At 41.2% G+C, this 12,500-nt stretch overlaps 1 protein-coding gene across 1 annotated transcript in view; it reads left to right on the plus strand.

Moving 5' to 3' along the window:
• dysf (dysferlin, limb girdle muscular dystrophy 2B (autosomal recessive)) overlaps positions 1 to 12,500 on the plus strand; it is a 154,535-nt gene that overhangs the window by 42,461 nt on the left and 99,574 nt on the right. Inside the window, 6 exon segments of the mRNA XM_090185666.1 lie at positions 3,429 to 3,544; positions 5,431 to 5,557; positions 5,657 to 5,760; positions 7,447 to 7,515; positions 9,154 to 9,280; positions 11,704 to 11,736. Of these exon segments, the coding sequence (XP_090041792.1) occupies positions 3,429 to 3,544; positions 5,431 to 5,557; positions 5,657 to 5,760; positions 7,447 to 7,515; positions 9,154 to 9,280; positions 11,704 to 11,736 (576 nt within the window).

Genomic DNA, 12,500 nt, shown 5'->3' on the forward strand with positions numbered 1-12,500 from the left:
AATAACATCTGTTAACCATGTGACCAATAACATCTGCTAACCATGTGACCAATAACATCTGCTAACCATGTGACCAATAACATCTGCTAACCATGTGACCAATAACATCTGCTAACCATGTGACCAATAACATCTGCTAACCATGTGACCAATAACATCTGCTAACCATGTGACCAATAACATCTGCTAACCATGTGACCAATAACATCTGCTAACCATGTGACCAATAACATCTGCTAACCATGTGTATGTGACAAATAACATTTGATTTGATTTGAAATGAACGGCAGCCAAGCATCGATCATGTCACCAGAATAAGACCCTGGATATTTATTAGAAAGCCGTATCAAGCTCTTCCCCCGTGCACGTTCACCCCCCTGCGAAATTCTTCGGAGCTTATTTCATCTTTAGCCTAATAAACTGCATGTTTTTTTCTCATCGTAGTGGGAGGACCAACACACCATACCATCACGTGACTCCCAAGTTAACTTCGATGTGATTTGGTTATTAAATCAAATATTTGCGCATAAAAGCGTTTCCACACCCATTTCCTTCATAATTCATTTTACCGACACAAAAAGATCCCACCGTGCCAAACAAAACAAATGATCTGTCAGCATTTATAAAATTATACCGAATCATCCTCTTTGCACCACAGCTGTTGTGCTTTAAAAAAAAAATGCAATATGACTTATTAACTAAAATTCCATCCACAGTTTTCAAAGTAAAGTCATACTGTAAAGTCCAAGTAAAGTCATGCTGTAAAGTCCAAGTAAAGTCATGCTGTAAAGTCATACTGTAAAGTCATACTGTAAAGTCATAATGTAAAGTCATGCTGTAAAGTCATACTGTAAAGTCATAATGTAAAGTCATGCTGTAAAGTCATACTGTAAAGTCATACTGTAAAGTAATGCTGTAAAGTCATACTGTAAAGTCAAAGTAAAGTCAAAGTAAAGTCATAATGTATTAAAACAAAGTGATGGAAACTGTACAGTATTTGGTAAACTAAATATATACAGTACCGGTCAGAAGTTTGGACACACCTACTCATTCCAGGGTTTTCCCCTATTTTTAATTTTTTTTCTACATTGTTGAATAATAGTGAAGACATCAAAACTATGAAATAACACGTATGGAATCATGAAGTAACCAAAAAAAGTGTTACACAAATCAAAATATATTTTAGATTCTTCGAAGTAGCCACCCTTTTCCTTGATGACAGCTTTGACTATTTAATCTCATGTATGTTGTCTTTGCCTGTTGCCTGTTGTCATCACAGTTTTACAAGCAAACCAATATCATGTTATCATGTTGGTTGTGACTCTAATCTCATGTTATCATGTTGGTTATTACTCTATTTTCATGTTGGTTATTACTCTAATCTCATGTTGTTACTCTAATCTCATGTTATCATGTTGTCGTTACTCTAATCTCATGTTTTCATGTTGTTATTACTCTAATCTCATGTTATCATGTTGTTGTTACTCTATTCTCATGTTATCATGTTGGTTATTACTCTAATCTCATGATATCATGTTGTTGTTACTCTAATCTCATGTTATCATGTTGGTTGTTACTCTAATCTCATGTTATCATGTTGTTGTTACTCTAATCTCATGTTATCATGTTGGTTATTACTCTAATCTCATGTTATCATGTTGTTATTACTCTAATCTCATGTTGGTTATTACTCTAATCTCATGTTGTTACTCTAATCTCATGTTATCATGTTGTTGTGACTCTAATCTTATGTTATCATGTTGGTTGTTACTCTAATCTCATGTTGTTGTGACTCTAATCTCATGTTATCATGTTGGTTGTTACTCTAATCTCATGTTGGTTGTTACTCTAATCTCATGTTATCATGTTGTTATTACTCTAATTTCATGTTATCATGTTGTTGTTACTCTAATCTCATGTTATCATGTTGGTTATTACTCTAATCTCATGTTATCATGTTGGTTATTACTCTAATCTCATGTTATCATGTTGTTATTACTCTAATCTTATGTTATCATGTTGGTTGTTACTCTAATCTCATGTTGTTGTGACTCTAATCTCATGTTATCATGTTGGTTGTTACTCTAATCTCATGTTGGTTGTTACTCTAATCTCATGTTATCATGTTGGTTATTACTCTAATCTCATGTTATCATGTTGGTTATTACTCTAATCTCATGTTATCATGTTGATTATTACTCATCACCAATACATGAATGAGCTACAGAGCTAATAGGCTGGTTTATGTTGCGAACAATTTATGATGCTTTTCTTAGCCAGAATCACCTACAAAAAGAACGATGCGACCGGCCTTCAATTGAACGTTTTAACTCGTTATACAGCCTACAGTTCACAATAACAGGAAACAATTACATGTCATCACTGAAATGAAGAGGTTGGTGGTAACCATCATATCAAAGTCGACGTGGAATTCCCCAGCGACATGTTGTGCGGTCTGGAAATCACGCGGTTTATTAGGCTACAGTTGAAATGGTGATGATGGTAATGATGGTGAATGATGGTGATGATGGTGAATGATGATGATGATGATGATGATGATGGGGAATGATGGTGAATGATGGTGATGATGGTGAATGATGGTGATGATGGTGAATGATGGTGATGATGGTGAATGATGGTGAATGATGGTGAATGATGGTGATGATGGTGAATGATGGTGATGATGGTGAATGATGGTGAATGATGGTGAATGATGATGATGATGGTGATGATGGTGATGATGGTGAATGATGGTGAATGATGGTGAATGATGGTGAATGATGGTGAATGATGGTTGATGATGGTGATGATGGTGATGATGGTGAATGATGCTGATGATGGTGAATGATGGTGATGATGGTGAATGATGGTGAATGATGGTGAATGATGGTTGATGATGGTGATGATGGTGATGATGGTGAATGATGATGATGATGGTGAATGATGGTGATGATGGTGAATGATGGTGAATGATGGTTGATGATGGTGATGATGGTGAACATCACACAGTGGTGAAAGTGTGCACGGTGATGAGCTTGCTGCTCTTTTCCAATAAATATTGCGGGTTTGATTTCATGTGGCATGATAATCGATGCTTGGCTGATGTTTGACAAATAAAAATAATCTCGCTCTTTTATCTCGATTATAATATCATCATGTAGGCTCTAGCCAACAGCGCACGTGCAAATAGCATTTATTTTGGGTGAGAAAATCCTCCGTAGAGTTGAAAATGAGATGGAAACCTATTTATCTTATATTTTCTTATTTGGTACATGTGTATTTAACATCAAAATGTATTTTGATGGAACAAATTGCAATCATATCAAATCATTCATTATCAATGTCCTAATCATTTCAACGTAATTCAGCTGTACTATCAGCCATAAGTAGGAAGTGCTCATTCTCCCACAATGCTCTTTTTCCTCTAGGACACGCCTTCTTGAGGAAGTGGCTCCTCCTCTCTGACCCTGACGACCTCTCGGCCGGGGCCAAAGGTTACCTGAAGGTCAGCCTCTTCGTATTGGCTGCAGGCGACGAAGCTCCAGTGAGTCATGATTCAATTACCTATATTGTTGAGTTGATCTCGGTATCTGTTGGATTATTAATGATCTCTGATCTGTTTTGGATTATTAATGATCTCTGATCTGTTTTGGATGATTAATGATCTCTAATCTGTTTTGGATGATTAATGATCTCTGATCTCATTTGGATTATTATATACAATGCTATCTGTCTCATATCTGTCCACTTGGTTCTCTCTGTGTCTCTCCATCAATTTTTTTTCTAGTATGTATTAAGTGTTTGTGCATCTGTTTCCGATATACAGGACCATTCAAAAGTTTGGACACACCTACTCATTCCAGGGTTCTAGAACACCTACTCATTCCAGGGTTCTAGAACACCTACTCATTCCAGGGTTCTAGAACACCTACTCATTCTAGGGTTTTTCTTTATTTAATGTTTATTTTCTACATTGTAGAATAATAGTGAAGACTTTGAAACTATGAAATAACACACATGGAATCATGTAGTAACCAAAAAAAGTGATAAATCAAAATATATATTTTAGATTTTAGATTCTTCAAAGTAGCCACCCTTTCGCTTGATGACAGCTTTGCACTCCCTTGGCTATTCTCTCAACCAGCTTCATGAGGAATGCTTTTACAACAGTCTTGAAGCAGTTCCCACATATGCTGAGCACTGCTGCTTTTCCTTCACTGCACGGTCCAAACCATCTCAATCGGGTGATTGTGGAGGCCAGGTCCTCTGATGCAGCACTCCGTCATTGTCCTTCCTGGTCAAATAGCCCTTACACAGCCTGGAGGTGTGTTTTGGGTCATTGTCCTGTTGAAAAATAAATGATAGTCCCACTAAGTGCAAACCAGATGGGATGGCATATCACTGTAGAATGCTGTGGTAGCCATGCTGGTTAAATGTGCCTTGAATTCTAAATAAATCACAGACAATGTCACCAGCAAAGCACCATCACACCTCCTCCTCCATGCTTCACGGTGGGAACCACACATGCGGAGATCATCCGTTCACCTACTCTGAGTCTCACAAAGACACGGCGATTGGCACCAAATATCTAAAATTTGGACTCATCAGACCAAAGGACAGATTTCCACTGGTCTAATGTCCATTTCTTGTGTTTCTTGGTCCAAGCAAGTCTCTTCTTATTGGTCCTTTAGAAGTGGTTTCTTTGTAGCAATTCGACCATGAAGGCCTGATTCACGCAGTCTCCTCTGAACAGTTGATGTTGAGATGTGTCTGTTAATTAAACTCTGTGAAGCATTTATTTGGCCTGCAATTTCTGAGGCTGGTAACTCTAATGAACGTAGCCTCTGCAGCAGAGGTAACTCTGGGTCTTCCTTTCCTGTGGCGGTCCTCATGAGAGACAGTTTCATCATAGCGCTTGATGGTTTTTGTGACTGCACTTGAAGAAACTTTCAAAGTTTTTGACATTTTCCCGGATTGACTGACCTTCCTGTCTTAATGTAATGATGGACTGTCATATCTCTTTGCTTATTTGAGCTGTTCCTGTGATAATATGGACCAAATAAGCAATATTTTCTGTATACCACCCTTACCTTGTCACAACACAACTGATTGGCTCAAATGCGATGCGATAGCAATGAAAGAAATTCCAGAAATGAACTTTTAACAACTTGGGGGGTGTAATGAGGATTTGCTCCGTCTGTAATAAAGCTCTTTGAGGGGAAAAACAAATTATAAATCTCTCTCTTTCTCTCTCTGTCCCTCTTTCTCTGTCCCTCTTTCTCTCTCTCGCTTTCTCTCTCTCTCTCTGTCTCTGTCTCTCACTCTCTCTCTGTCCCTCTTTCTCTGTCCCTCTTTCTCTCTCTCGCTTTCTCTCTCTCTCTCTCTGTCCCTCTTTCTCTCTCTCTCTCTCTCTCTGTCTCTGTCTCCCAGGTGGATAAGAAGGAGGGAGTGGTGGATAAGGAGGATATAGAGGGGAACCTGTTGCGTCCTGCTGGACTCACACTCAGAGGAGCCATCTTCACACTTAAAGTATTCAGAGCTGAGGACCTGCCTCAGAGTGAGTTTGTCTGTGTGTGTACTCTGTTTTGTTCCTCTCATAATGTAGGAAATATGTGTGTGCGTGATATTGTTAACAATAAAATAATTATCTTCACAGTGGACGATGCCTTTATGGATGGGATGAGACAGGTCCTGGGATTCGACAGCAACAGGAAGAACCTGGTCGACCCCTTAGTTGAAGTCAACTTCGCTGGAAAAACGGTAAACACACACATGCTAGCAAACCTGTGTGACACACAGACAAAGATCAACATGTGACTTATATTAAACATACTAAACTACACAGACACTAACTACACAGACACTCACTACACAGACACTCACTACACAGACACTAACTACACAGACACTAACGACACAGACACTAACTACACAGACACTAACTACACAGACATTAACTACACAGACACCCACTACAGACACTAAACTACACCGACACTAACTACACAGACCCTAACTACACAGACCCTAACTACACAGAAACTCACTACACAGACACTCAATACACAGACACTAACTACAAAGACACTAACTACACAGACACTAACTACACAGACACTACACTACACAGACACTAACTACACAGACACTAACTACACAGACACTAAACTACACAGACACTCACTACACAGACACTCACTACACAGACACTCACTACACAGACACTCACTACACAGACACTCACTACACAGACACTCACTACACAGACATTAACCACACAGACACTAATTACACAGACATTAAACTACACAGACACTCACTACACAGACACTCACTACACAGACACTCACTACACAGACACTCACTACACAGACACTCACTACACAGACATTAACCACACAGACACTACCTACACAGACACTAATTACACAGACATTAAACTACACAGACCGTAACTACACAGACACTCACTACACAGACACTCACTACACAGACACTCACTACACAGACACTCACTACACAGACACTCACTACACAGACATGAACCACACAGACACTACCTACACAGACACTAACTACACCGTCACTAACTACACAGACACTAACTACACAGACACTAACTACACAGACACTAATTACAGACATTAAACTACACAGACATTAAACTACACAGACCCTAACTACACAGACCCTAACTACACAGACCCTAACTACACAGACACTCACTACACAGACACTAAACTACACCGTCACTAATTACACAGACACTCACTACACAGACACTCACTACACAGGCACTAACTACACAGGCACTAACTACACAGACATTAACTACACAGACACTAACTACAGACACTCACTACACAAACACTAAACTACACAGACACTAAACTACACCGACACTAAACTACACAGACATTACACTACACAGACACTAACTCCACAGTCACTAACTACACAGGCACTAACTACACCGACACTCACTACACCGACACTCACTACACAGCCACTAAACTACACAGCCACTAAACTACACAGGCACTAAACTACACAGGCACTAAACTACACAGGCACTAAACTACACAGACACTACACTACACATACACTACACAGACACACACTACAGAGAAACAATACAGACACTAACTACATAGACACTACACTTCACAGACACTAAACTTCAGACACTAAACTATACATACACTACACTTAAACTAAACTACACAGACACTACACTTAAACTAAACAACACAGACACTAAACTACACAGACACTACACTTAAACTAAACTACACAGACACTAAACTACACAGACACTACACTACACAGGCACTAAACTACACAGGCACTAAACTACACAGGCACTAAACTACACAGGCACTAAACTACACAGACACTACATTACACACATTTTCACATTTCCATGTTTTCATTCCATCCTTTCAGATGTGCAGTAAGATCATGGAGAAGAATGCCAACCCTCAGTGGAATCAAAGCCTGGCCATGCCCATACGGGTATATATAATATATATCTAGTAATTAATACTACTATTATATAATATACTTTGGGGAGAACATGTATTTGATACACTGCTGATTTTGCAGGTTTTCCTACTTACAAAGCATGTAGAGGTCTGTAATTGTTTATCATAGGTACACTTCAACTGTGAGAGATGGAATCTAAAACAAAAATCCAGAAAATCACATTGTATGATTTTTATGTAATTAATTTGCATTTTATTGCATGACAAGTATTTGATACATCAGAAAAGCAGAACTTAATATTTGGTACAGAAACCTTTGTTTGCAATTACAGAGATCATATGTTTCCTGTAGTTCTTGACCAGGTTTGCACACACTGCAGCAGGGATTTTGGCCCACTCCTCCATACAGACCTTCTCCAGATCCTTCAGGTTTCGGGACTGTCGCTGGGCAATACGGACTTTCAGCTCCCTCCAAAGATTTTCTATTGGGTTCAGGTCTGGAGACTGGCTAGGCCACTCCAGGACCTTGAGATGCTTCTTACGGAGCCACTCCTTAGTTGCCCTGGCTGTGTGTTTCGGGTTGTTGTCATGCTGGAAGACCCAGCCACGACCCATCTTCAATGCTCTTACTGAGGGAAGGAGGTTGTTGCCCAAGATCTCGCGATACATGGCCCCATCGATCCTCCCCTCAATACGGTGCAGTCGTCCTGTCCCCTTTGCAGAAAAGCATCCCCAAAGAATGATGTTTCCACCTCCATGCTTCACGGTTGGGATGGTGTTCTTGGGGTTGTACTCATCCTTCTTCCTCCAAACACGGCGAATGGAGTTTAGACCAAAAAGCCCTATTTTTATCTCATCAGACCACATGACCTTCTCCCATTCCTCCTCTGGATCATCCAGATGGTCATTGGCAAACTTCCGACGGGCCTGGACATGCGCTGGCTTGAGCAGGGGGACCTTGCGTGCACTGCAGGATTTTAATCCATGACGGCGTAGTGTGTTACTAATGGTTTTCTTTGAGACTGTGGTCACAGCTCTCTTCAGGTCATTGACCAGGTCCTGCCTTGTAGTTCTGGGCTGATCCCTCACCTTCCTCGTGGGGCATCAATGATCATGAGGTGAGATCTTACATGGAGGTTGATTGACCGTCATCTTGAACTTCTTCCATTTTCTAATAATTGCGCCAATAGTTGTTGCCTTCTCACCAAGCTGCTTGTCTATTGTCCTGTAGCCCATCCCAGCCTTGTGCAGGTCTACAATTTTATCCATGATGTCCTTACACAGCTCTCTGGTCTTGGCCATTGTGGAGAGGTTGGAGTCTGTTTGATTGAGTGTGTGGACAGGTGCAGTTAATACAGGTAATGAGTGGAGAACAGGAGGGCTTCTTAAAGAAAAACTAACAGGTCTGTGAGAGCCAGAATTTTTACTGGTTGGTAAGTGATCAAATACTTATGTCATGCAATAAAATGCAAATTAATTACTTAAAAATCATACAATGTGATTTTCTGGATTTTTGTTTTAGATTCCGTCTCTCACAGTTGAAGTGAACCTATGATACAAATTATAGACCTCTACATGCTTTGTAAGTAGGAAAACCTGCAAAATTGGCAGTGTATCAAATACTTGTTCTCCCAGTCCTCCTACGAACCTTTTACTCTTCTTCTCCCAGTTCCCCTCCATGTGTGAAAAGATGAGGGTTCGTGTCCTGGACTGGGACCGAGCCAGCCACAATGATGTCATCGGGACCGCTCATCTCTGCATGTCTAAGATCTCTGCCCCGGGAGGAGCGATAGATGGTGAGACACTGATCTCGACTGGCTTGGACTGGCTTGGACTGGTTTGGACTGGTTTGGACTGGTCTGGACTGGTTTGGACTGGTCTGGACTGGTTTGGACTAGTGTGGACTGGTTTGGTCTGGACTGTTTTGGACTGGTCTGGACTGGTTTGAGTGGTTTGGACTGGTTTGAGTGGTTTGCGACACTGGTCTGCACTAGTCTTAACTGACTGGTTTTGACAATTGGTGTTTACTGGTTTGGACTGGTTTTTCCACTGGAGAACTGGTCTGGACTGGTTTTTCCACTTGAGCACTGGTTTGGACTGGTTTTTCCACTGGAGCACTGGTCTGGAATGGTTTTTCCACTGGAGCACTGGTTTGGACTGGTTTTTCCACTGGAGCACTGGTCTGGACTGGTTTTTCCACTGGAGCACTGGTCTGGAATGGTTTTTCCACTGGAGCACTGGTTTGGACTGGTTTTTCCACTGGAGCACTGGTTTGGACTGGTTTTTCCACTGGAGCACTGGTTTGGACTGGTTTTTCCACTGGAGCACTGGTTTGGACTGGTTTTTCCACTGGAGCACTGGTCTGGACTGGTTTTTCCACTTGAGCACTGGTCTGGACTGGTTTTGGTTGGGGCTGTTATGGCAAAGTGCTGCAGTAGCATGGAAGGGCTATGAACTAACAGCGTTTCATTTGCTGTTTCATACTGACACTTGCGATGATTCACCTCAGCTATTAATACCCATAGTATTGATCAATATTGATATCAGCTATTAATACCCATAGTATTGATTAATATAATACTGATATCAGCTATTGATACCCATAGTATTGATTAATATAAAATTGATATCAGCTATTAATACCCATAGTATTGATTCATATTGATATCAGCTATTAATACCCATAGTATTGACTTTCATAATATTAATATCAGCTATTAATACCAATAGTTGATCAATACTGATATCAGCTATCAATTCCCATAGTTGATTAACACTGATATCAGCTACCAATACCCATAGTTGATAAATATAATATTGATCTCAGCTACCAATACCCTTATGATCCTTGGTGTGATGCATGGATTGGTTTTGGTTTTCCTTTGTCCAGTTGGTTGAGCCACAGTGAGCATTGTGTTGGTAGGACTTCCTTCAGGGCTTCCTGTATGGTAGTGTGTGTTGGTAGGACTTCCTGTATGGTAGTGTGTTGGTAGGACTTCCTTCAGATCTTTCTGTATGGTAGTGTGTTGGTAGGACTTCCTGTATGGTAGTGTGTGTTGGTAGGACTTCCTGTATGGTAGTGTGTGTTGGTAGGACTTCCTGTATGGTAGTGTGTTGGTAGGACTTCCTTCAGATCTTCCTGTATGGTAGTGTGTGTTGGTAGGACTTCCTGTATGGTAGTGTGTTGGTAGGACTTCCTGCATGGTAGTGTGTTGGTAGGACTTCCTGCATGGTAGTGTGTTGGTAGGACTTCCTGCATGGTAGTGTGTTGGTAGGACTTCCTGTATGGTAGCGTGTGTTGGTAGGACTTCCTGTATGGTAGTGTGTGTTGGTAGGACTTCCTTCAGGACTTCCTATATGGTAGTGTGTGTTGGTAGGACTTCCTGTATGGTAGCGTGTTGGTAGGACTTCCTGTATGGTAGTGTGTGTTGGTAGGACTTCCTATATGGTAGTGTGTGTTGGTAGGACTTCCTGTATGGTAGTGTGTTGGTAGGACTTCTGGTATGGTAGTGTGTGTTGGTAGGACTTCCTGTATGGTTGTGTGTGTTGGTAGGACTTCCTTCAGGACTTCCTGTATGGTAGTGTGTGTTAGTAGGACATCCTTCAGGACTTCCTGTACGGTAGTGTGTGTTGGTAGGACTTCCTTCAGGACTTCCTGTACGGTAGTGTGTGTTGGTAGGACTTCCTTCAGGACTTCCTGTATGGTAGTGTGTGTTGGTAGGACTTCCTTCAGGACTTCCTGTATGGTCGTGTGTGTTGGTAGGACTTCCTTCAGGACTTCCTGTATGGTAGTGTGTGTTGGTAGGACTTCCTGTATGGTAGTGTGTGTTGGTAGGACATCCTTCAGGACTTCCTGTACGGTAGTGTGTGTTGGTAGGACTTCCTGTATGGTAGTGTGTGTTGGTAGGACTTCCTTCAGGACTTCCTGTACAGTAGTGTGTTGGTAGGACTTCCTTCAGGACTTCCTGTACGGTAGTGTGTTTGTAGGACTTCCTTCAGGACTTCCTGTATGGTAGTGTGTGTTGGTAGGACTTCCTTCAGGACTTCCTGTACGGTAGTGTGTGTTGGTAGGACTTCCTGTATGGTAGTGTGTGTTGGTAGGACTTCCTTCAGGACTTCCTGCACGGTAGTGTGTGTTGGTAGGACTTCCTTCAGGATCCTTTCCTGAACTCGTTCTGTCTCTGTCCTAATGTCTCCTATCATCTCCCTCTGCATTCAGATGAATTGGTCCCAAGGAACCTTCAGAGTTTCAGTACGTCTTGTATCTTATTTTCCATGTTTCCATGTTTGATCGACCCGTACCAATAGATCCAGCATGTTACTGACCCAAGGTCCTTCCACGTCGACCTCTGGTTCCATGTTTGATCGACCCGTACCAATAGATCCAGCATGTTACTGACCCAAGGTCCTTCCACGTCGACCTCTGGTTCCATGTTTGATCGACCCGTACCAATAGATCCAGCATGTTACTGAACCAAGGTTCTTCCACGTCGACCTCTGGTTCCATCATGACTGTCAAGTTTGGTTGTCTTTCTATTGATTCCAACCTGTTAGTGGTGAAACTAAAACATCCCCTCCATGTTGTGTCTGTTGTGGATGACAGTTTCCTTTAATTGATCCCAAACTGTATTGTAATGGGTGAAACTAAAACATCCCCTCCATGTTGTGTCTGTTGTGGATGACAGTTTCCTTTATTAATTGATCCCAAACTGTATTGTAATGGGTGAAACTAAAACATCCCCTCCATGTTGTGTCTGTTGTGGATGACAGTTTCCTTTAATTGATCCCAAACTGTATTGTAATGGGTGAAACTAAAACATCCCCTCCATGTTGTGTCTGTTGTGGATGACAGTTTCCTTTAATTGATCCCAACCTGTATTGTAATGGGTTAAACTAAAACATCCCCTCCATGTTGTGTCTGTTGTGGATGACAGTTTCCTTTAATTGATCCCAAACTGTATTGTAATGGGTTAAACTAAAACATCCCCTCCATGTTGTGTCTGTTGTGGATGACAG

Source organism: Oncorhynchus mykiss, chromosome 9, assembly GCF_057628025.1.
Source record: "Oncorhynchus mykiss isolate SJ-2025 chromosome 9, ASM5762802v1, whole genome shotgun sequence".
NCBI classification, from domain to species: domain Eukaryota; kingdom Metazoa; phylum Chordata; class Actinopteri; order Salmoniformes; family Salmonidae; genus Oncorhynchus; species Oncorhynchus mykiss.